The 27472-nt window shown below is 40.4% G+C and overlaps 1 protein-coding gene across 1 annotated transcript in view; it reads right to left on the reverse strand.

Moving 5' to 3' along the window:
- Positions 1–4958: 4958 nt before the first annotated feature.
- The window catches only part of LOC128520673 (butyrophilin subfamily 1 member A1-like), a 39556-nt gene continuing 17042 nt past the window's right edge, over positions 4959–27472 (reverse strand). The window contains exon 9 of the mRNA XM_053495022.1: positions 4959–5539. Coding sequence (XP_053350997.1) covers positions 4992–5539 — 548 coding nt within the window. The 3' untranslated portion in view covers positions 4959–4991. The remainder of the gene's footprint in view (positions 5540–27472) is intronic.

Here is a 27472-nt window from a genome sequence, read left to right on the forward strand (position 1 = left end):
GGGTCTATAATTTTTATCATAGGTTTATGGTAAAGAATTGAGACAGAATATCAATCAAAAATCCAGAACCACCCTCCAACATCACAGCATCTTCAACAATAAGGGGCAACTATATAAAGGCTGAAATTCTCTTGCACAGTGCTTAAGGGTGTGTTCACATTTGTAGTTCAGTTGATTCGGACCAATGTATAAAATGATACAATTGCTTTGGTTCGCTTGGTTTGCTAGTAAAGTCCTGGTGTGCTTAACTTGCATTTTCAACATCAAATCAAAAGACACAACCGAAGGCATGTGCATTAGCCTATATACTGTATGGTGGTGTTTTACTAGCTGAAAACTCATGAAGAGATTATAAAATGTAATGTTATACATTAAGAATAACACAATCAGACACCACATAAGAATAAAATATTGCCAATACACCTAATATTTTAATTTTGTGACTAGCTTTTATCCATACAGCTGCCAGTGGCGACCGTCCCATGCAAAATAATAAATAGATAAATACAAATGCAAGCAGCAATCTTTGGTCCTTTTATAGGTTCTCCACGCTCCAAAGTCTGTTTGTTTGTCGAGAACACGAGTGTATGAAAAAAGCTTGACTGCGTTTAATAATGAGAGCATTTAAAAAGATAGAACATTTCATTAATCGATTCAACTGTTGTATGCTTATGAACATTTTGTAAGCACTCTTGTCATTGAACACAGCCCTGCTGGGATATCAGTTCTGTCTGTTTACTCTTGTGCACTGTTTATAGTGAATGTTCTTAGATGCTCATTAAAATAAACATTTAATTTGACATTGTTTGTTAATGACTTTAAGGTATTTCCTTTTTTTGGAAAATCATCCAGTGCCATGCAAACTAAAGCCATGATGTAGCCATGACTTTTTCTCACTCCCTTTTCGTCCTAATGCTGCCTTTACATCAGCTGTCACAGATACAGAGTTGACCAGCTACAGCGCTCATCAGATAATGCCTTCAGACGTGATTGGTTTACATATCTTTGGTTCGTAGTACAGTCTCATTTCAATCGAACCCCACCAGAGTTCATTTAGAAGCCAAGCGTGATCCACCTTTTCAAGTGTTCTTGGTTTGTTTGAAGATGGTCAGATGGAGTTGTTCACATTTGTTCAAGTGAACAGCACAAACAGTGCAACTGCACAGGAGTTTGCTTTAATCAAACCAAACACGTCAAGAGTGAACACACCCTAAGATTAACTTGGGCTTATATATACTTCTAAATAATTTATATTTCATGCTGCACTCATTATATTAAAACCAATATCTGTATTGTGTTTTTCTGGGCAAGGGTAAATGGCTGACCATGTTGACAATTTATGTTGATAATTTATGATTAGCTAATCATAGCAACAAAATTACATGACACAGTAAGTTAGCCAATATTGTTAGTTAATATTAGTTAATAATTGTGTGATATTGTTTTTAGTTGCTTTCATTCAGAAGAGTGTTAGATTTTTTTTTTTACATCTGATGTAATTATACATCTTAATACAAATGTCTTATGCTTCATACCAACATAGCAATTTCACTCTATAAAGTACATTATTTTTATTATCCTGATTGTCATTATTTTAAGCTGAGAATGACATAAAAACATTGAATTTCAGTTTTAATACTTTTGGCCACCACTGTACTGTACATGGCCTGATTAAAATGTAAAAATGTAATGGATGATTAATAGCCTATTGCTGCAGAGACAGTTTCCCTCTTTGCCATTGCTGTGTGATCTTCATATCACTCTGAATGATGCTGACGATGCTGACTCACTTGTCTTTCAGGCTGTTTGGTACAGAAATTTCTTTTATCTGCCTTCTTCCTTTTCCTCATCAACCCACTCAGAGCTACTGAGATTTGCCTGAACTCTACACCCTAAAAAATGCTGGGATAACTATTGGACTAACTAAATGCTGGGTTAATTTAACCCAGCAAAATGGGTTATTTTTTTAACCCAGCAAAATGGGTTAAATATTCAACCCAAATGCTGGGTCATATTTAACTATAATGCTGGGTTAATTCTACCACATAAATTGGTCAAATGTTCTACCCAGATGTTGGTTCATTTAAACTGGAATGTTGAGTTAATTCTACCTCACAAACAAGGTTATTATTATTTTCATGTTTTACAGTCAATCTGTAAAAAAAAAAAAACTACCCACGTCTATTAAACAGTTAAATTACTTTGATATACTGGTTTATTACAAAAAAAAAAAAAAAAACTTAAAAGTTTTGCAAACCATACATATATGCAATTAACAACATCCTATTAAATGTTCATAGAAAAAACGTTTATTTTTCAAAAGCACAGGAACAGATAAACAACAGCGACATCATTACTATACTATTACTCACAAGGGCAGAATGGAGTAATAACACAAATAGGCCGAGGCAGCTTCTACAGAGCAGGATCTCTTTTTGACATTAGATATCCTTTCTGCAAAACAAAACTATCCAGCCCTGGTTCCATTTTAACATGCATATACTGACTATGACTTTTCAAGTAGGCCTTGCTATTTCATAGCAACATTACAAAAAGTCTTATACAGGAGCACACTACTTTAAATAGTTAATGTTAAAAATATAAAATGCCTTGAAGCACACATCAACCGCCCCAAGTAGTGTGCATTGCTCCAGAGCCTGTCCCACCAGAATGACGAATGCCTGAGAGCAGCGCTGGTCATCATCTCCCAACATCAGGATGTAGGGTACGGCCTTGACACTTTAGCCTGCTGGAGGTATTCCACCATGTTGGTGTAATGAAAGAAAGCTAAAAATTGGTTGAATAACAAAGATTAAACTGAATAAAACTATCAATTTAATGTGTAATAGGATTTATACTAAATAAAAAAATTACAAAGCTAGGGTATAGGTAACTTGAAACAAAAACATGGAGACAGCTACTACCAAAAATAAAATAAGCAAAATAAGCATGGCTTTTGGGATAAAGCTCATATATATATATATATATATATATATATTTCTTTTTTTTTTTTTTTTGTCAGACTAGTTGATCTTGTGGTCTGTGTTGATTTTAAGCTAATTACCGAGGAGATGCATTGTCATCACCCAAATATTAATACTTCCATCTAGTAGTTATCTGTACAGCTGACTGATAGTTAATTTAGCCTGAGTCACAAGCAACTTTGGTTAAAGAGGGCTACCTGGTTAGCTTACATGCAGCAGTCATATTTGCATACTACTTGCCAAAGGGGGAAAGGTGTAAGATATTGTTATAAACGGGAGGTTAGCAGGTGTGTATATTTGTGAGAGGGTCAGTGTTTTGTAACACTCCAGCATTTTATTGTCTCAAACAGTGAGATGAATAAAGTTCTAATGTTAACTAAATGCTAGCGTCATGCTAATACTACAGTTACAGTTTCGTCACCTTGCAAACATTCTACAGAGAAAGATAAAAAGCTCAGACATCTTATCCGTTTCCTTCATACACAGGTGGGGTTCTTTGGCTAACCATAGCAGCTATTGTCAGCTAAATTATCTTACCTCAGACCAGCCTGAAAGTTTAAGTTTAACCTTAACACGGTAACAGTAATAAATGTTACATATAGTAATAATTTTTCAGTCATATGTGACTTAGGTGAGTGAACATGTGTATACAGATCTTGTATTTAACATCATTTTCCCTTAAACGAACCGTCATCAGCGGTGTGGGAGCTCAAGAGAGACACGAAGCTCTGACTGACAGCCGCTGAATCCACCGGTGAACTTTGGGGGAGGAGCCAATCAAACTTCAACCCAGCAGCTGGGTTACACAAAAACTACCCAACTCTCTGTAAATAACCCAGAAAAATGACCCAACAGAGGCAGCCCAGCGCTTGGGTGGAAAAAACAACCCAGCGTTTTTTAGAGTGTAGGCAAGTAACAATCATTTACAAATAAACAAATGATTTAAGGTCACATTTTAAGACAATGAAGACGTTTACACATTTTAAAACTAACGTCTGAGGGGCTACATACATTAATCCATAGCTGTACATATACAGTACTGCACATGTTAAACAATGCAACACAGATCACAGACTGACAGCTACTAATGTTAGCAAAGTTACCAGAGAAATTCCTGATATCAGGAAAAGTACAGTAGTGATGTGTGTCCAGGTGTAAGTGGTCATAAAACCACACTGCAGTTTGGATTAAAAGGTAAATCAGAATTTGTGTGTGCTGAGTTACAGTAGTTACACACTCTGTATTAGATAAGAATGTGTGTGTCCTGAAGAACTTTGACCTGACAAATGAGTCCCAGTGTGATTGTGCACCAAACCAGTAGTAGTAAATACTGTAAGAGCAACTCATTTAAATCAACATGAAAACTTGGTGTGTTCTGATCAGCTTGTACGCTGCAAAGTATACTACAGTACACAGGGTGTTCAGCTATGTTAAGTGCGATTCCAAACCATAGGGAGCGAAACAGCTCAGTTCAAAGTGAACTGTGAACAGTGTAGGGAACAACTGAATAATGATTTAATTAAATTAATAACTTAATTAATAAATAACTCATTTACGAATTATACACATTTCAGTAGTAGACGTTTTAACATGGTATAAGTTATTGTTTTATACATTTACACATCCATCATCCAGCTAAGAAACATTCACCAAGAACTGAGATCAAATTAAAGAGAAAATAAACAGCATTGAACTACAATGAATGATGTACCAACAGCTCTATGCCTGTATTACACTACTCATGAAAACACACACATCGGGTAATAATTCAGTTTTTAATAATGAAAAAATAAATTAATTTCAGGGATCAAATTCGAGCTGTAAAATTCAACATGAAAAACACTGAAGCGTATATTCGGGTTACTCAGGACTAGACAAAGCTACAGTAATCGAGCGTGGAGTGTGTTGTACCGATTAATGTCCCCTGTTACTAAAAAAAAAAAAAAATCTGAAAAGTTCTTGTCTATTCTGACATTTAACAGATGATTAAATCTGTGAGGTGAAAATTCACTCAGTGTTACACACAGGACAGATGATCAGTGGAGCTGCATTTTTACCTCCATCATTTAAACGAGGATCGAAGACTGGATAGAGTTTCTCAGTGAAAGTCTGACCAGTAAAAGAGTAGATATGAGATCTGGAGTTCACATCATAAAAGGAGACCAGACCCTCCTCATAATCCACAAACACCCCCACCTTCTTCACCTTCTCTCTCAGTGTGAGGGGGACACGGGGATCAGCAAGAGCTTTATATTCATTCTCATCCCTCAGTGCCACAGTCCAGACTCCATCCTGAGGTCTCAGTGTAATCCACTCCTTCCTGTTAATGTTCTCTCTCATGACACCTAATCTCCACTTAATTTTCCCGCTGACCTGAACCTCATAATAAAATCTCCCTGAGGAGAAACTCTGCTTTCCTACAACACAGGGATAATTAGTAAACCTCTGTGGTGTATCAGGGAGATTCTGTTCTGTGACTCCTCCCCTCACTTCTTTTCCATCATCAGACAGGATGAGAAGTGGATGAGCTGTATCAGGATCCAGAGTCACATCCACTGAGAGAAACACAGAGTGAGATGTGAGTTTCAGGTAAAAAAGATTAAAACATCATCAGTGGCTTAGATTCATTAGAATTTATACGAGGATTTTTAGAAGATTAAATAATTAAACATTTAATTAAATTTAATTAAAAATTTTGTAAAAAGAAAAACTTGTAGAGTTTATGGTACGAACCTGTCAGAGATGAGAAATATTACATGTTTAACTTCTGAAACTTTAGCAAAAGAAAACCGCGTGTGCGTGTGACGGAGAAAGATAGAGCAATAGAGAGAGAATGGGTGCATTTAATTAAAGGAGGCAGAAAACAGCTTGCTTAGCTTTGTTTAGCTGTGAGTAACCTTGCTGTTACACTGGAATGTGCTTAAAACCTGAAAACACACTTCTGGAAATACGATCACTGAATTATTCAAGCTGAATTTGTAAACATTAAACACATAGTTTATTAGAATTTCTAGAAAGATACTTTACAATAAATAATTAGATTAGATAAATATAAATACAGTGGTGTGAAAAACTATTTGCCGCCTTCCTGATTTCTTATTCTTTTGCATGTTTGTCACACTTAAATGTTTCTGCTCATCAAAAACCGTTAACTATTAGTCAAAGATAACATAATTGAACACAAAATGCAGTTTTTAAATGAAGGTTTACGTTATTAAGGGAGAAAAAAACTCCAAACCTACATGGCCCTGTGTAAAAAAGTGATTGCCCCCCTTGTTAAAAAATAACTTAACTGTGGTTTTTCACACCTGAGTTCAATTTCTGTAGTCACCCCCAGGCCTGATTAATGCCACACCTGTTTCAATCAAGAAATCACTTAAATAGGAGCTACCTGACACAGAGAAGTAGACCAAAAGCACCTCAAAAGCTAGACATCATGCCAAGATCCAAAGAAATTCAGGAACAAATAAGAACAAAAGTAATTGAGATGTATCAGTCTGGTAAAGGTTATAAAGCCATTTCTAAAGCTTTGGGACTCCAGCGAACCACAGTGAGAGCCATTATCCACAAATGGAAAAAACATGGAACAGTGGTGAACCTTCCCAGGAGTGGCCGGCCGACCAAAATTACCCCAAGGGCGCAGAGACAACTCACCCGAGAGGCCACAAAAGACCCCAGGACAACATCTAAAGAGCTGCAGGCCTCACTTGCCTCAATTAAGGTCAGTGTTCACGACTCCACCATAAGAAAGAGACTGGGCAAAAACGGCCTGCATGGCAGACTTCCAAGGCACAAACTACTTTTAAGCAAAAAAAAAACAATAAGGCTCGTCTCAATTTTGCTAAAAAAACATCTCAATGATTGCCAAGACTTTTGGGAAAATACCTTGTGGACCGACGAGACAAAAGTTGAACTTTTTGAAGGTGCATGTCCCGTTACATCTGGCGTAAAAGTAACACAGCATTTCAGAAAAAGAACATCATACCAACAGTAAAACATGGTGGTGGTAGTGTGATGGTCTGGGGTTGTTTTGCTGCTTCAGGACCTGGAAGGCTTGCTTTGATAGATGGAACCATGAATTCTACTGTCTACCAAAAAATCCTGAAGGAGAATGTCCGGCCATCTGTTCGTCAACTCAAGCTGAAGCGATCTTGGGTGCTGCAGCAGGACAATGGCCCAAAACACACCAGCAAATCCACCTCTGAATGGCTGAAGAAAAACAAAATGAAGACTTTGGAGTGGCCTAGTCAAAGTTCTAACCTGAATTCTATTGAGATGTTGTGGCATGACCTTAAAAAGGCAAACCATGCTAGAAAACCCTCAAATAAAGCTGAATTACAACAATTCTGCAAAGATGAGTGGGCCAAAATTCCTCCAGAACGCTGTAAAAGACTCGTTGCAAGTTATCGCAAACACTTGATTGCAGTTATTGCTGCTAAGGGTGGCCCAACCAGTTATTACAGTAGGTTCAGGGGACAATTACTTTTTCACACAGAGCCATGTAGGTTTGGATTTTTTTTCTCCCTAAATAATAAAAACCATCATTTAAAAACTGCATTTTGTGTTATCTTTGACTAATAGTTAAATGTGTTTGATGATCAGAAACATTTTGTGTGACAAACATGCAAAAGAATAAGAAATCAGGAAGGGGGCAAATAGTTTTTCACACCACTGTAGGTATTTTAATCATATTTTGAATTATTTTGAATATAGCGGCCTTTAATTTTTTTATAATTAAATTGATCTTATATTTAGAACTTTTAATCATTTATTTAAATAGTCATGTCCGAAACATAGACGACATCTCTCTTCATGACAAAATTTTGGTGAAGAACAGAACAGCAGACATTTTCAGACATATGAATGTAAATATATATATAAATATAATATATATAATATATATTATATATAATATAAATAATATACATATTAAATAAGCATATAAATAAGTCTCTAGTGTAACTTCTAGCTAACTTACAGTTAGTTATCATCATCATCATCATCATCATCATCTTTTCCACACTCAATCTTCTACTGGTCTACTTTAAAAAAATTCTTATCTATCTTCATGTTGATCATTGTTTTTTCTCTTTTCTAACATTATATCAGGTTTAATCAGTAAGCAGTACGACACATTGAAAATAATCACATTCTGTACTTAATGCAGAGATGGAGCACCTTGCTATAAGGCAAAAGTGATAACTAAGTGGCTTGGGGAAAAAACAAACAAACAAAAAAAAAACAAAAACAAAACAAAACACAATGGCCAGGGAGCTCCCCAAATCTTAATTTCATTGAGAACTTGCAGTCAATCCTCAAGAGGCGGGTGGACAAACAAAACCCCACAAATTCAGACAAACTCTAAGCACTGATTATGCAATAATAGGCTGCCATCAGTCAGGATGTGGCCCAGAAGTTTATCTGACAGCATGCCAGGGCGAATTGCAGAGGTCTTAAAAAGGAAGTGTAAACACTGCAAATAATGACTTTTTGCATAAACTTAATGTAACTGTCAATAAAAGCCTTTGGCACTTATGAAATTCTTCATTATACTTCAGTATACCATGGTAACATTTGACAGAAATATATAAAACACTGAAGCAGCAGACTTTGTGAAAATTAATATTTGTATCATTTTTAAAATGGTATAAAGACTCAGAACCAAAAGGACACAACATCTGACACTGATTGAGGAGTCACTAATCACACATCAGGCACTAAACTGAGTGATCGGGGGAGAAGGGCCTTAGTCAGGGAGGTGACCAAGAACCCGATGGTCACTCTGTCAGAGCTCCAGACGTCCGCTGTGGAGATAGGAGAACCTTCCAGAAGAACAACCATCTCTGCAGCAATCTAACATATAGGCCTGATTGTGTTTGTGCGTGTGTGTGAAGCTAAAGTAAGATTAGGAGGAATGACTCCCTCCCTCCCTCTTGCCTTACACATTAGCCCTCCCCCTCTCTTATTTGAAAGGGCTTTGTTAGGACGACTTTCAAACACACATACATACCAAGGGAAACACTGCTCCATAAGGAAACTTTTTTAACAATGAACCTTTCCAGCAGACACACTAATGGAATCACTCCTGTAAAGTAAGAGCAGTGTTTCCGTTAAGAGTGTGTGTGGGTGTGTGTGTGAAGCTAAAAGGAGAAGAGAAGGGCGCACACACACAGACACACACACACACTGACGGAATCATCAGAGAATTCTTCTCTCTAATTCTAAAGATTATTACACTTGCTTTTGCTTACAAACACAAAATAAAAAGATGCTTTACACACACACAGGGTCACAGTGTTAAAGTAAACCATACACGCACGCACTGATGTTGACTATACGAGTGATGCATGCGCACTGAAACCGAGCATGGGAGACGATTACCCATAATTCAGCAGTGTGTAAGAGAGAGAAGAACCATTAGCTCAGTTGTGATCATGTGAGGCTCGGCGTCAAAATAAGAAGAGCATGATTGTCACATGATACGCAATGATATTTGGTACTCTTAAATCAAGACACACTCATTAATTAAGGCAAATTTTTTTTGAAAATGCGCAAACCTGGTTACTGGTTTACACAAGAAGTTAGTATTAATCAAAATGTTAGTTAGCTGGATCATGCTGCTATTAGCCTGATTAGCCTATCTATACACTATATATATATATATATATATATATATATATATATAGACGGTTACACTGAAATGCCTTCCGGTTACACTGAAATGCCTTCCGGTTACACTGAGAATCTCATAGGTGAATGTGCAAGAAGAGTTTGTATGTGTGTGTGCGGAAAGTATGTATGTATGTGCGTGGAAAGTATGTATGTACAGTACTGTATGTGCGTGGAAAGTATGTATGTATGTGCGCGCGCATTTCATATGTAGTTGTTTGAGCAGTTAGTAGTATATATGTATGTGTGAGTGTTTCATATATGTGTATGCAAGTGTTTCATATGTAGTTGTTTAAGCAGTTAGTAGTATATACTGTATGTGTGAGTGTTTCATACACTCAACAAAAATATAAACGCAACACCTTTGTTTCTGCTCCGATTTTTCATGAGATGGACTTAAAGATCTAAAATTCATTCCAGATACACAATATTACCATATCTCTCAAACATTGTTCACAAATCAGTCTAAATGTGTGATAGTGAACACTTCTGCTTTGCTGAGATAATCCATCCCACCTCACAGGTGTGCCACATCAAGATGCTGATCTGACATCATGAGTAGTGCACAGGTGTACCTTATACTGCCCACAATAAAAGGCCACCCTGGAATGTGCAGTTTTTTGCTTTATTGGGGGTCTGGGGACTCAGAACCGGTCAGTATCTGGTGTGACCACCATTTGCATCATGCAGTGCAACACATCTTTTTCGCATAGAGTTTATCAGATTGTCAATTGTGGCCTGTGGAATGTTGGTCCACACCTCTTCAATGGCTGTTCGAAGTTGTTGGATATTAGTGGGAACTGGTACACGCTGTCGTATACGCCGGTCAAGCACATCCCAAACATGCTCAACGGGTGACATGTCCGGTGAGTATGCTGGCCATGCAAGAACTGGGACATTTTCAGCTTCCAAGAGCTGTGAACAGATCCTTGCAACATGGGGCCATGCATTATCTTGCTGAAACATGAGGTGATGTTCATGGATGTATGGCACAACAATGGGCCTCTGGATCTCATCACGGTATCTCTGTGCATTCAAAATGCCATCAATAAAATGTCCATAACAGCTGCCTGCCCATACCATAACCCCACCACCACCATGGGCCACTCGATCCACAACATTGACATCAGCAAAGCGCTCACCCACACGACGCCACACGCGCTGTCTGCCATCTGCCCTGAACAATGTAAACCGAGATTCATCCGTGAAGAGAACACCTCTCCAACGTGCCAGACGCCATCGAATGTGAGCATTTGCCCACCCAAGTCTGTTACGGCGACGAGCTGGAGTCAGGTCAAGACCCCGATGAGGACGTCTTCTGACAGTTTGTGCAGAAATTGTTTGGTTATGCAAACCAATTGTTTCAGCAGCTGTCTGAGTGGCTGGTCTCTTGATCTTGGAGGTGAACCTGCTGGATGTGGAGGTCCTGGGCTGGTGTGGTTACACGTGGTCTGCGGTTGTAAGGCCGGTTGGATGTACAGCCATATTCTCTGAAACGCCCTTGGAGACGGCTTATGGTGGAGAAATGAACATTCAATGCATAAGCAACAGATCTGGTTGACATTCCTGCTGTCAGCATGCCAATTGCACGCTCTCTCAATGCTTGTGGCATCTGTGGCATTTTGCTGTGAGACAACACTGCACATTCCAGGGTGGCCTTTTATTGTGGGCAGTATAAGGTACACCTGAGCACTACTCATGATGTCAGAACAGCATATTGATGTGGCACACCTGTGAGGTGGGATGGATTATCTCAGCAAAGCAGAAGTGATCACTATCACACATTTAGACTGATTTGTGAACAATGTTTGAGAGAAATGGTAATATTGTGTATCTGGAATGAATTTTAGATCTTTAAGTCCATCTCATGAAAAATCGGAGCAGAAACAAAGGTGTTGCGTTTATATTTTTGTTGAGTATATATGTGTATGCAAGAAATACACGGACATGGCTTTCCTCAGTTCACATGTGTAATGACTGGGAGAAAGTAGGCCACGTGTCCCTCTACATACCTCAACAACAAAGTTGCACAACCTCCTGCTGGAATCACTTGGCAACTGCACCCCACTCTTACTACACAAAGTGTTAAAGTGGTACTAACATAAAACATAACACAAATTACTATGCCTCAGCTGGTATGATTAACAGTAATAACATAAAATAATAATCAGAACATGTTTCATAAACGGAACTATAGATCATTAGAATTTCCTCTTTTACTGGATCTGTATTAGTAAACATTGTCTCATTTGTCACATACTCCCCATCAAAATTAGATGTTGTCCCCAACATCCTTATCTCTGACCTTCAATGACCAAGTATGACAAAATATGTCCTAACACTTGTTACAGGCTGCACCCCTTTCTTACATTCAGTTCCTTCATCAGTCATTGTTGCAGTTAATTTACAGACTGGAACTGAAAACATATGTGTGCACAGTCTATACATACTGTATATGAATATTCACTGAACCAAGCACAGGCATCATTAAAACAAAGTGTCATAGCTGTGCTATTTTCATAACAGGACTCATTTTAAGCATTTAATATGTGTAAAATTAGTGTTTGTGTAATAAACAACATTTGGCTCTGCGGTAAGCCGATGAGTGTCAAGGATTCTAACATGTCAAAAGCGGAGCCAGTCTAAGTTCCATAAAAATACAGGGGCTGGTTGTAGCAAGACTGTACTGGTTGTATCCAAACTTGGGGCCTTACATAAGACGAGACAAGATTGTAGCAAGATGGTGTTCCAATTTTGTCATATCTAAAGGTCTTTGGTGGCCTACGGAGCCTTTGAGGCTGCTGCAGTCTCATGTCAATCTCCTCTTCCTGTCCGACATTCAACATGGGCGATGATGTTCGGTCCTCCTCAGTATGAGGTGTGTTTTCATCCTGAATATCCAGATTTTCCAAAGGGTTGTCATCATCACTGTTCTCCAGCCAGGGTGGTTCAGCGGTGGGTGTGCTGAGGTCAGGTGGAATTTCCCTTTGTACAATTTCTGGCATCTCTCTCACCGGTTCTGGTGGCGGAGTCACAGGCTAATATAGCATACCTCTATTATAATAATCATCCTCATCCTTCTCATCTTCTGAACCCTCTCTGACTTTGTCAGTCACTGAAGTTTTCCTTTTTGGTTTTGCAGGTAGACGCACCTCAGTTTCCAGGGGCAGGTGATCACATGGTAGAAGGAGGTTTCTATGTAGAGTCCTGGACTTTCCTTTTCCATGTTCAGGCCTTAGCTCATAGATAGGGAGATCCTCTCCTACTACAGTATGGATGGTGTCTTTCCAGTGATTCCGTAGTTTTCCAGGTCCTCCTCGAGGGGTCATATTTTTCACTAAAACGTGGTCACCTGGATACAGCACTGAACTCCTCACCTTGCCATCATATATCCTCTTGTTTCTTTGGGCAGATTTTTTCGCATTCTCTTGTGCAATAGCATATGCCTCCTGCATTCCTTGCCTTCACTGTTCAGCGTAACTATGGTGACTAGAGCTCCCTGCTTCTGTGGGCAAGTTAAACATCATATCAATAGGTAACCTTGGAGAACGGCCAAATAGCAAGTAAAATGGGGAGAAGCCTGTGACATCTGTACGTTGGCAATTATGAGCAAATATAAGCTTGTTTAAGGAGTCTTTCCAGTTCAGCTTGTCTCTATCGGTGAGGGTCTTTAGCATCTGCATTAGTGTTTGGTTAAAGCGTTTCACTTGTCCATTCCCCTGTGGATGGTAAGGGTTTGTTCTTGATACGGCCACATTGCAGTACTTGCTCAGTTGGGAAAAGAGTTGATTCTCAAATTCACCTCCTTGATCGTGGTAGATGTGTGCTGGGAATCCAAATTTCAGGGCATAATCATTGAATATTTTGTCAGCCACCATTTTTCCCGACTTTGAAGTGTGTGAAATGATCTACAACCACGAGTATATATTCATAGCCGCCTTTGCATCTATCAAGGTGGAGGAAATCCACTGACACAAGTTGAAATGGCTGTGTGATGATAATGTTTGTAAGGGAAGCCCTTGTCTCACGACTAGGTTTCTTCTGTGTTAGACAAGCACAGGTCATTGCATATTGTTCAAGTCTTTGCTGCATGTATGGCCAAAAGAAACGGTCTCTAATTAGTGACACTGTCCTATCAGTACCTTGATGTCCAATTTGGTCATGTAGCTCCTTCAATACTGTGATTCTGTGTTTGTCAGGCAACACTAGTTGTTTTCTGTGAACTGTCCTTCTCCACAGGACTCTATTCTCATCTGTCTCCAATATTGGTATGACCAAGATGGCGGCGCGTGCGCAACGCGAGGCTCGGCGTCTCTCCAGAAACTGCAGTTTAGTAGTTATTTACTTAATCATATTCAGTTTATTTACGCAAGACGCTTTCTGTCTAACCTCATACAGTATAGTAGACAGGAACTTTTAGACATCAACTTACAAGAAATAAACAGTGGCATAGTAGACTTTCGTCTCATTCCTCTTGAGATCTACAAGCCATCGGAGGTTACGGGCTATCCCCGGCCAGGCGGAAGTGCTCGCAGGCGGCGAAGAGACCGTAAACAAAGGCGGGGGAAGCGCGGAGGGCTCCGTGCTAAGCTAAGGCTAACACCACACCGGCTTTCCTTACCTAGCATTTTCCTTGCTAATGTGAGGTCTCTGGTAAATAAGATGGACGAACTGCGACTCCATATTGCCAACAGCAAAAAATTATCATACTGCAACATTCTAATATTTACGGAAACATGGCTAAGCAGCGACATTCCCGACAGCGCAACCGAACTAACTGGACGCTTCATCCTACGAGCGGACAGGACAACTGAGGGCTCCGGGAAGACCAAAGGTGGAGGTTTATGTATTTATGTAAACAAAGCCTGGTGTACTAACTGCACGGTCATTGTAAGTCACTGTTCTGCTGATGTGGAATTTTTAATGATTAAATGCAGACCCTTCTATCTACCGAGGAAGTTTACAACTACAGTTATAACTGCTGCATACATACCACCGGATGCTAATGCTAAGACTGCTATGAAAGAATTGCATGAAGCTATTAGCAAACAACAGACTGCTTATCCTGAGGCTGCTTTCATTGTTGCAGGGGATTTTAATCACTCTAACTTGAGAACAGTACTCCCCAAATTTTTTCAAAATGTAGACTGTCATACTAGAGGAAGCAAAACTCTGAATCATGTCTATACAAACATAGCTGAGGCATACAAAGCTTTAACCCTCCCCCACCTGGGACAGTCTGATCACCTTCCATTGTTCTTGCTCCCCAAATACACTTCGCTCATCAAACGTGTGAAGCCCTCAGTTACACCCATCAGAGTGTGGACTGGAGAGACTTACACTATACTTCAGGACCGATTCCACCACACTGACTGGAGTAGGTTTGCCTTTCAAGCTACTTCTGACTCTCACACGGACATTAATCTGTACACTTCTTCTGTTTTGGACCACATCAAAGCCACCATTAACAGTGTAACAACTGTGAAGCAGATTACAACATACCCCAATCAGAAGCCATGGATGAACAGGGAAGTTCGGCTCCTGCTCAAGGCCCGGAATGCTGCCTTTAGATCAGGAGATGCGCAAGCCTATAGTGCATCTAGAGCTGACCTGAAAAGGGGTATTGATAAGGCCAAGTGGAGCTACAAGTTGAGGATCGAAGATCATTTCAAAAACTATGATCCTCGGCGTATGTGGCAGGGCATACAGTCCATCAGTGACTACAAACCCACCCACTCTGCACTCATATCCACTGAAGTCTCCTTCCTCAACGAACTTAATAATTTCTATGCTCGTTTTGATCGGAGTCACCCAGGAACAATCACTACGTCGATACCACCTGTGAACTTTCAGCCTCTCTCACTTTCCACCGCAGAAGTCTTTGCTGCCTTCAGCAGGATAAATAAACGTAAAGCTGCTGGCCCTGATGGAATACCTGGACGTGTGCTCAGAACCTGTGCTGAACAGCTGTCTGAGGTCATGAAGGACATCTTTAATCTGTCCTTATCCCAAGCAACAGTGCCGACTTGCCTTAAATCCACCTCTATTGTACCTGTGCCTTAACACTCCAAACCCATGTGCCTTAATGATTACAGACCAATTGCACTCACACCCATACTCATGAAGTGCTACGAGCGATTAGTCCTAGCTCACCTCAAGAAAAGCCTTCCCCCCACACTAGACCCTCATCAGTTCGCCTACCGTGAAAATAGGAGCATTGAAGATGCTGTCTCCCTAACACTACACACGGTATTATCTCACCTGGATAATAAGAACACTTACACAAGAATGCTTTTTGTGGATTTCAGCTCTGCGTTCAATACAGTCATCCCCTCCAGGCTGATTACGAAGCTCGCTGATCTCGGAATCAACACCTCTCTATGCAGCTGGATACTAGACTTTCTGACCAACAGACCACAGAATGTTAAATCCAATAACATTCTCTCCTCAACCATCATTTTAAACACCGGCGTTCCACAAGGCTGTGTACTGAGCCCCTTCCTGTTTTCACTGTACCCGCATGACTGCAGTCCTATGTATGGTTCCAATACCATAATTAAGTTTGCTGATGACACAACAGTGATTGGCCTCATCAATGACAACGACGAGACCAACTACAGGGCAGAGGTAATGCACTTGGCCGAGTGGTGTGCTGACAATCACCTGCTCCTGAACACCAGTAAGACCAAGGAGCTCATTGTGGACTTCAGAAGGCATTCTACATCAATGGGACAATGGTCGACCGTGTTACTACCTTCAAGTTCCTGGGGATACACATTTCTGAGGACTTAACCTGGTTCACTAATACCTCCAGTCTTCTCAAGAAAGCTTCCCAGCGTCTCTTCTTCCTAAGACTACTGAGGAAGAATCACCTTTCTAAGGACATAATAAACAATTTCTATCGTTGTGCAGTAGAGAGCATCCTAACCAGCTGCATTACAGTCTGGTACGGTAACTGCTCTGTTTCGGACCGTAAATCCATCCAAAGGGTGGTGAAAACCACCCAGCGCATCATTGGTACTCCTCTTCATGGCATTGAGGAGGTGTACAAGAAAAGGTGTCTGCGTAGGGCCCGTAGCATTGTGAAAGACACCTCTCACCCTGCACATAAACTGTTTTCTTTCCTTTCCTCTGGAAAAAGGTTCAGATGCCTAAAAGCCAAGAGCAGCAGGATGAGAAACAGTTTTTACCCCACAGTGATTACCTTATTGAACACTTCACCATCCACCTAACCCTTTTACATGCACGGCATCATCACTGATAACCCAACATCCCTGTATATGTTTCTGTAAATATTCCCTGTACATTCACTTGTATAATCTGCACATAGACAGTACACTAATATATATATATATTGATATATGTATATATGTGTGTATAGATATACTCTCTCTGCATTCCCTTCCAGCTGTTAAGTTATCCATATTTATTCGTATATATTTTCATACTATTGCACTTCCTGTAAATTCAACCATATATAGTTTCTGTATATCTTTATCCCATATACTTATATTTAGACATATCTGTATATCTACACTTATTCAGTCAATTAATTCATCCATCTCCGCTCACTTTACACTGTATATTCATTTAAATATATACATCCTGTATATTCTTCTGTAAAGCCAATTCATACATAGCCTTTATTTTTATTATTTATGTATAGTATATATAGATCTGTATATATGTTTATACCCCACTGCTAACTTATATTTCTGGTTAGATGCTAACTGCATTTCGTTGCCTTGTAACTATGTGCAATGACAAAGTTGAATCTAATCTAATCTATTCCCCATTCACGAATGAGACAAAGGCCCCTTTTTTAAATTTTTAAGTTCTTTACGCAAAGGCTTTACCCCAGACAACTTACACTTTAACACTGGCCCAATGTGTAAGTCATCCTTCTGATCTTCTTGTACAGTATCTGTGCTGGTGTTAGCGAAACAATGGCGGTACCTGGAGCAACAAGTAGACTCTTGACAGAGATAGCCATCGACCATAAGGCGTTCGACTCCTGCTGTGTTTCCACTGCCTGAGCAGTTGCTCCCACTGCATCATAGGACATCTTCTCTGTACATTCATTGATCATCGTTTCTGTATCTACTGGCATTCTCGACAAACTATCAGCGTCGATGTTTTCTTTACCAGGGTGATACTTAATAGTGAAATTGAAATCAGCTTATTCCGTTTCCCATCTGCTTCCTGTGGCATTTAACTTAGCAGTGGACAAAACATAAGTCAAGGGGTTGTTGTCACTATAAACAGTAAAAAAGGGGGCATAGTACAAATAGTCACGGAACCTTTCCGTGATCGCCCATTTAAGAGCAAGGACTTCCAATTTGCCTGAGTGCAAATGATAACTTTTTTTCTGAGACTGACAGTGTCCGAGACCCATATGCAATCACACGAAATTTCCATTCTGCCTCTGATACAGCACAGCACCCAAACCCTTGTTAGATGCATCTGTGTGGAGAACGAATGGCTGGGAGAAATCTGGGAATGCCAGGACAGGTGGTTGAATCAGACAGCTAATCAGTTGTTCAAGAACTTGTTGGTGTGAGTCTGTCCATTTAATTGTTGTGTATGATGGTACAACGTTCGCATTTCTTTTTGTATGCACCTTCCTCCCATTCAGTTGCGGGCTTAATTCTTGGGCAGGGCCCTTCGTTAGCTCATAAAGGGGGCCGGCAATGTGAGAAAAGTCCTTTATGTACTGCCGATAGTAGCTCAACAGCCCCAGAATCTGTCTTAACTCACCAACTGTTTTGGGGGTTTTGTTTTTCAGCACCCTTATGGCAGCTGTGTCAGCCGGGTCCATTTTATTTCCTTCTGTCGATACTATTCTCCCAAGGTAGCGAATTTTACTTTTGAATAGCTCGCATTTGCTTGGTTTTAATTTGATTCCACTCTGCCTCAACCTCTGCAACACTTTTCTTATATCCATGACATGACCCTCAAACGTTTTGTTAAACACCAATGTATCGTCCAAGTAAGGAACACAAATTTTGTCTCTGAGGCCTTCTAAACACTCTTCCATGCAGTGCTGGAAGGCTGCTGGAGCATTCATAAGCCCGAATGGGATCCTAGTCCATTCGTACAGCCCCCATGGTCTCACAAAAGCTGTCAAATGTTTGCTGTTTTTTGCCATGAAACCTTGGTGATAGGCCTTCTCTTGACCTAATAGTGAAAACATAGTATTTCCTCCAAGGCCATCCATGATCTTGAACTCTAGGGATTGGCTGTCTGTCGGGGTGAGTCTTGCGGTTTAGTTCCCTGTAGTCTATGCATAGACGTAAAGAACCACATTTTTCGTACACAAACAACAGGTGACGCATAGGAAGAGTGGGATTTCTCAATCCATCCCTGTGCAATTAGATCCTTCAGATAGTCCTTCATCTTCTCATATAACGGCTTAGGAACTGACATATAGGACCGGACTACTGGTTCTGGGTCTTTCAATGAAATCTCCAACTGAAGTCTATCAATGCAGCCTATATCGTTATCTGACCGAGAAAAAGAGCTTGATTCTTCCCTCAGCATCTCACATACTATTTTCGTCTGACCATCATCCAGGTGACTGAGATCAATAGGGGGGTCCCAGAGCTCTGTATTATTTCTCTGATGTTCGGCAGGATAGGCCTGAATTTTATTTATATCAGCAGATGGATGTGCTTCTTTAACTGGACTAAGTGGATAAGCAAAGGTGACTGGTTGGGCCGTACCAATAACTACCCTTCCTGTTAACATGATGTCATGGTCAGTGGGATTTTGTACACTAAGAATGATATTTAGTCGTGTCCCTTTCCTTACCTGCATTAACGTGTCACAGAACTTAAGTCCTTTTGGCCAATGGGGGTTACCATCAGGTTCAAAAAGTAATTTAGTGTCATCCTTAAAGGATCTGGCAAGGATTCTACATTCTACTTGAACAGCACAATGACTTGGTATAGTCATCCTCTGGCATGCTGTTTTCACCAAATACTCACTCATTCTTTCAACACTCACTGCCTTAATAAATGGCTTAGCTTTCCTTTTCTTTAGGTTAGGAAAAGCCAATTTTACAGTTTTTATCAGTTTTTCTTTGTCGACATTGTTTGTCTGGTTGTTCTGGCTGTTGATAACAACACGTTCAATTACATTAAAGCCAATAATAGGACATGGCTGTTGGCTACCTCTCATTACAAGTATGGGGACATGAAACTCATCAGCAGCCCCTGTTAGTCTAAAGGTCACTTCTATCCACCCCATATATGGCATTTCTATACCATTGGCTGCCTCAACCTGCAAGGGGTCATTTAAGTCAACTATCTCTGCTATGTCTCTCAACTTAATGTTTGGAAAGTGATTAATTTTCCATACCTCATCAATTGCAGACACCTGTGAGCCACAGTACTTCATTTTTCCCCCTTGTAGATAGCAGTGGACAAGATATTTTTTTTCCTACAAGTTCAGTCACTGTACAATGTTCTTTTGTCACAATGTCCCTTTTTCTATTATTCATCATTTTACATGACCGTGTTTGTTCTGTTCTTTTCTTATGCCGTGCAAACGGTTTACAGTTTTTTCTTATGTTCTGGCCAATGACTAACCTGACATTCCCTGGAACAATAGTGAGTTGTTTTGCACACTGAACACTGTTGAAACCTCTGATTTCCCTCTGTTTCTGCACAGCCGGTGCATTCTTGGGACACTTTGGCTGTCCCGGTCACTCCCTGTCCCATGGGGGCAACCGTTTCTCATTTAAAGGGGTTCCTCTTCCTGTGCTGGGTGGTCCTCTATAGCTCCTACAGCCAGCACGGAAGTGTTCACTACTTCCACACCTGTAGCAATGCTGGCAATATTCTTCCCCTCGCTGCTGGCACAAATAACATCTCGGGCGGGCACGTGGCATTGGGTATCTCTGTGGTGCAAATCTCTGCTGAAACTGGGCAGTTCCTGTCATTAACCTAGGGCCACTCCCAGCTTGATACTCTTGTACAGGTCCACTCGGCTGATGAAAAGCCGTGGCACCCTCTTTATTCCATGCCACAAACTGAGGTTGGGAATAGCATGGATGGTGGGCTGCCCCGTATTCAGTCTCTTTGCCGGCGGGGGGATAAAACTTGGGCACATTATCTGTTTTATGAATGGATTCTTAAATTTGTGATACCTCAGCTTTGAGATCCTTCAACTGTACTATATCTGCTTTGATTTCCTTCAAGTCTGACAACACATCTGGGGGAGGGGTGCCAGTGGTTTGTTGGGCTGTAATTTTTTAATCTCCATTTATATCACTAGACTGAATTGCAAGGACTGCAGTGTGATGCTGTGGCGTGATCTGTCTCTTTTTATCTTGCCTCTCTTTTTCATTGGCACATTGGCACATTGAGCCGTTCCAAGAGTAACTCATCCGAGGTAGCTGGTTGCAAAAGGTAAGGCTGGAGATCAGTTTTAATGTTGTCATTTTGTAGGCCTGTAAGTATGGTATGCATGAACATGCTCTGCACTAGTGCAGGGTCATACTTGAGACTAGATTCTGCTTCCTGTGAGGAAAACAATATCTTTTGCCTTAAATCTATTGCTCGAATTAAAAAGTTCTGTGGGTCTCTTTACTGCTCTGGACCTCTGTGGTGAGCTGTTTGTATAGCTTAGTTGCATTCCTTTCCTAATAATGTGAGCAGAGAATTCTTCTAAGAGTGGGCAGGGACAGATCGCTTTTACCTTCCAGGTAACTCCGCAGTTGGAGTCCCGGTACAATGGCTCTGATAACAGCGTCCACTATTTCTGATTTAGGGGAAACATTTACTCAGTCCATTCTCAATTTGGCGGGCCAGACTAGAGATGGTGAGTCTGTCCTTTTGCCCAGGTTCGCCAATTTGACCTGAGATTTTATAATCTCTTCGCCAAGTGGGACTGTTAACAGTGGTTGGGGCTGTGTAAACTGGTATGGGTTAATTATTTACAATATGCTGTCTGTTAGCTAGTTCATGCATTTTGGTTTCCTTTTGTTGCACCATAAGCTTTAGCTGTTCTTGCGCTCTTCTTAGCTTCTCCTGTTCACCACTGTCTGTTGTTGTTTCTGGTATAAAATTTTTGTTAGTGTCTTGCAGAGTTTTTATCATGTCCATTAAACTCAGCAGTTCTGACATGCCGTCATCTTCACTCAGTTCTTCGCGTTTAACGTGTCGGATATTATACGAGACAAGGGCATTACAAGTCTTGCCAGCTACCTTATCTCGATCTATTCCTGAAATTTCAAGAAAGTCACTTATTTGCATCAACTGCTCTTTGTTGAGTTGGAAAAGAGTGCCCTTAATCTCAAACTGCAGGTTCCCAATTTCCGAATTCATCATGGCGGGTGAGGGAGGACCAGAACTATGCAAAGGTATAGTTGTCTGTTACCTTGGACTTCTACTGCGCCCCTGGTGAACACTCTGCACCTCAGGATGCACACTCTCCCTGGCTTGGCTAACACGCCGACTGTAGCTACACCCTCCACCACCTGGGTTATTTTTATGGGACGAGTTAAGTGGGGTTTCTCTCAAGCTCAGGATACGAACCTCACTTCTCTCATCCCAGCGGTGTAAAAGCCCTGAAAAGGGAGGTATTTGTGTAAGAGATACACGGACACGGCTTTCCTCAGTTCACATGTGTAATGACTGGGAGAAAGTAGGCCACGTGCCCCTCTACATACCTCAACAACTAAGTTGCACAACCCTCTGCTGGAATCACTTAATTCAATTCAATTCAATTTTATTTGTATAGCGCTTTTAGCAATTTTCATTGCCGCAAAGCAGCTTTACATAGTCAAAAGAATTATTTAAGTTTGTATGAAATGTGAATTTGTATGAATCAAAATGGTCAGTTTGTCCCTGGTGAGCAAGCCGAGGGCGACAGTGGCAAGGAAAAACTCCCTGAGATGGTAATAGGAAGAAACCTTGAGAGGAACCAGACTCAACAGGGAACCCATCCTCATTTGGGTGAAACAGAAGGCAGTAAATGATCTGCATTTATACAGTGTGTAGGGTGGGAGGCAGTTTAGCTATAATAGCTGATGTTAATTGATGTTAATATGGAGTCCAGGTAGTTATTGAAGACCCAGGTAGACTTGTAAGAAGTTCCAGTCATGAACTATCGAACTGTCAAGTCCCCAGAGAAACAGTTGCCAACACCAGTCAAGGCCAGAACCATTTTCTAGGTGGAGAGAATCATTCCCAGACACCAGACGCATCCCAGAGAGACACACGGGGCATCCATGTGACGAGATCTTCAGCCAGAAGCGGGGCACCAGGATGGGTCAGACAGGTCCGGAGGGCAGAGGGAGTCTGGATCACTGGCAGCTCAGGAACGACATGTGTAGCTCAACAGAGAGAGAGAGAAAGAGTGAAAGGGGGGGACAGGAGGAGAGAGGAAAAAGAAAGAGGGGGGGAAAGAGAAGAAGAGGAGAGATGGCAGTTAGGTATGGTCACAGTCACACAATGTATAATGTGAATGTATATTAACTGTAGAGTGCAAGCAGAGACTCCGGCAGGACTAACTATGACAGCATAACTAAAAGGGAGAGCCAGAAGGAAACACAAACATGAGGGCTTCCTGACATGTAAAGCAAACAATCACCTCACCGTCAGCAAACCTGAGTGATCAATGAGAGTGAGGAAGACAGCATCCAAACATACCAGTTCACCATAATACTCTACGTCCATGAGTCCCCCAGATCTGCTCCTTTACCTATGGCAAATCTATTTATAAAAATGCTTGGCTAAATAAATAGGTTTTTAGCCTGGACTTAAACACTGAGACTGTGTCTGAGTCCCGAACACTATTTGGAAGACTATTCCATAACTTTGGGGCTTTATAAGAAAAAGCTCTGCCCCCAGCTGTATTTTTCATAATACGCGGTACTGACAAGCAGCCTGCATCCTTTGATCGAAGTAGGCGTGGCGGATCGTAAGACACTAGCATTTCGCTCAGGTACTGCGGCGCGAGACCATTTAATGCTTTATATGTCAAGAGTAGTATTTTAAAATCAATGCGAAATTTCACAGGGAGCCAATGGAGTGAAGATAAGATAGGGGTGATGTGCTCATATCTTCTGGTTCTGGTGAGGACTCTCGCTGCTGCATTCTGGACTAGCTGAAGCTTATTTATGCATCTAGCTGAACAACCAGACAGTAAGGCATTACAATAGTCCAACCTAGAGGTGATAAAAGCATGAACTAGTTTTTCTGCGTCGTTTAGCGACAATAAATTTCTTATTCTGGCAATATTTCTGAGGTGAAAGAATGCTATCCTGGTAATATTATCTACATGTGCTTCAAATGAAAGGCTGGAATCAATAATCACACCAAGGTCTTTCACTGTTGCATTTGATGGAACAGAAAGGCCATCTAAAGTTACGGTATGATCTAAAATTTTACTCCTAGCTGTATGCGGTCCTATGACTAGAACTTCTGTCTTATCCGGATTTAGCAGAAGGAAGTTAATTAGCATCCAATTTCTTATGTCCTGCACACATTGCTCAATTTTAGTAAGCTGTTTTTTCTCATCAGGTTTTGCTGAGACATATAACTGTGTATCGTCAGCATAACAATGAAAACTAATACCATGCTTACGGATTATGTTGCCCAGAGGAAGCATGTAAAGGGAAAAAAGCAGTGGACCTAAAACTGAACCCTGCGGAACGCCAAACTCCACTAGAGAACATGCAGAATAATCACCATTTAAGTCTACATACTGATAACGATGGGTCAGATAGGATCTGAGCCAGGAGAGGGCTGTACCCTTAATTCCCACTACATTTTCTAATCTGTGAAGAAGAATAGCGTGATCAACAGTGTCAAAAGCTGCACTGAGGTCAAGTAATACAAGCATAGTTACACAACCCTGATCAGAGGCCAATAGAATGTCATTTACTACTTTAACGAGCGCTGTCTCTGTACTGTGATGAGGCCTAAATCCTGACTGATACAGTTCATGTATGCCATTTCTATGTATATATGAGCATAGCTGCTCCGCTACTATCTTTTCCAGGATCTTAGAGATAAAGGGGAGGTTTGATATTGGTCTGTAACTGGACAGCTGACAGGGGTCGAGGTCAGGTTTCTTAATTATTGGTTTGATAACTGCTAATTTAAAAGATTTTGGAACATATCCAATGCTGAGTGAAGAATTAATTATTCTCAACAGGGGTTCTATTATTGCTGGTACTATCTGTTTAAGAAAATGTGTCGGTACAGGATCTAATATACAGGTTGATGAATTTGAAGAAGAGATGAGTGAAATTAGTTCATTCTCTTCAAGGGGAGTAAAGTATTCTAGGTTCTGGTCTGACATGGCTAGATTAACATCTGCATCAATTACATTGTTCGGTTTCAAAACCTCAATTTTATGCCTAATATTTACAATTTTATTATTAAAAAAGTTCATGAAGTCCTCACTATTGCATGATGTTATTGTGGAGATTTCTGCAGTGGTCTTATTTCTGGTTAATTTGGCTACAGCATTAAATAAGAATCTAGGATTATTTTTGTTATTTTCTATAAGAATGGAGAGATATGTTGATCTAGCTACACTAAGAGCTTTTCTATAGTTCAGGATGCTCTCCTTCCATGCTATTTGAAATACTAGTAATTTAGTTTGACGCCATTTACGTTCTAATTTCCGAGCGGTCTGTTTTAGAGTGCGCGTGTGATCGTTATACCAGGGAGCAAGTTTTTTTATCTCTAATAATTTTTCTCTTGACTGGAGCTACATTATCTAGGGTATAGCGAAATGTCGACTCTAAATATTCAGTCGCCTGATCGAGTTCTGTGGGGTCAGACGGTGATCTAATCGTAGTTGGGAACTCTGGGAGATTACTGATAAAACTCTGTTTGGTAGTTGATGTGAATGTACGTTTTATACGGTAGCGCGGCGCTGTGTGTACATTATTATTGTGACACACTTGAATTGAGACAAGATAGTGATCTGAGATAACTTCAGATAGTGGTATTGTGAATAAATTTTTTATACTTAATCCAAAAAATATTATTAAATCTAAAGTGTGACCTGCTTTATGAGTGGGTCCTACTACACACTGATTTACTCCTACCGAGTCCAGTATAGACATAAATGCAGTTCTCAGAGGGTCTTCTGGGTTTTCAAAATAAATATTAAAATCTCCAGCAATTAACATTTTGTCTACAGAAACGACTAGGTTTGAGAGGAAATCTGCAAATTCACTAAGAAATTCCGAGTACGGCCCTGGAGGTCTGTAAATGACAATTAGCGGGATCGACTGAGCTGACTTAATATAGTTAAATACACTTATGTTACTATAAAGAATTTTAAATGAATTAAATTTGTGTCCGTGTTTTTGTACAATAGTCAAATTATCATTGTGAATAACTGCGACGCCTCCTCCTCTACCAGTTAGCAACTGCACCCCACTCTTACAGTACTACACAAAGTGTTAAAGTGGTACTAACATAAAACATAACACAAATTACTATGCCTCAGCTGGTATGATTAACAGTATTAACATAAAATAATAATCAGAACATGTTTCATAAACGGAACTATAGATCATTAGGATTTCCTCTCCTACTGGATCTGTATTCAGGTTTAGTAAACATTGTCTCATTTGTCACATGTGCATGAGTGAAGTTTAATTTAAGCCCTATACGGCGCCTCATATATATATATATATATATATATATATATATATATATATATACAGTGGTGTGAAAAACTATTTGCCCCCTTCCTGATTTCTTATTCTTTTGCATGTTTGTCACACAAAATGTTTCTGCTCATCAAACACATTTAACTATTAGTCAAAGATAACACAAGTAAACACAAAATGCAGTTTTTTTTTTATTATTTAGGGGGAAAAAAAATCCAAACCTACATGGCCCTGTGTGAAAAAGTAATTGCCCCCTGAACCTAATAACTGGTTGGGCTACCCTTAGCAGCAATAACTGCAATCAAGCGTTTGCGATAACTTGCAACGAGTCTTTTACAGCGCTCTGGATGAATTTTGGCCCACTCATCTTTGCAGAATTGTTGTAATTCAGCTTTATTTGAGGGTTTTCTAGCATGGTTTGCCTTTTTAAGGTCATGCCACAACATCTCAATAGGATTCAGGTCAGGACTTTGACTAGGTCACTCCAAAGTATTCATTTTGTTTTTCTTCAGCCATTCAGAGGTGGATTCACTGGTGTGTTTTGGGTCATTGTCCTGCTGCAGCACCCAAGATCGCATCAGCTTGAGTTGACGAACAGATGGCCGGACATTCTCCTTCAGGATTTTTTGGTAGACAGTAGAATTCATGGTTCCATCTATCACAGCAAGCCTTCCAGGTCCTGAAGCAGCAAAACAACCCCAGACCATCACACTACCACCACTATATTTTCTGTTGGTATTATGTTCTTTCTCTGAAATGTTGTGTTACTTTTACGCCAGATGTAACGGGACACGCACCTTCCAAAAAAGTTCAACTTTTGTCTCGTCGGTCCACAAGGTATTTTCCCCAAAGTCTTGGCAATCATTGAGATGTTTTTTAGAAAAATTGAGACGAGCCTCAATGTTCTTTTTGCTTAAAAGTGGTTTTTGCCTTGAAAATCTGCCATGCAGGCCGTTTTTGCCCAGTCTCTTTCTTATGGTGGAGTCGTGAACACTGACCTTAATTGAGGCAAGTGAGGCCTGCAGTTCTTTAGATGTTGTCCTGGGGTCTTTTGTGGCCTCTTGGATGAGTTGTCTCTGCGCTCTTGGGGTAATTTTGGTCGGCCGGCCACTCCTGGGAAGGTTCACCACTGTTCCATGTTTTTGCCATTTGTGGATAATGGCTCTCACTGTGGTTC

Source organism: Clarias gariepinus, chromosome 1 (assembly GCF_024256425.1).
Source record: "Clarias gariepinus isolate MV-2021 ecotype Netherlands chromosome 1, CGAR_prim_01v2, whole genome shotgun sequence".
Classification (NCBI taxonomy): domain Eukaryota; kingdom Metazoa; phylum Chordata; class Actinopteri; order Siluriformes; family Clariidae; genus Clarias; species Clarias gariepinus.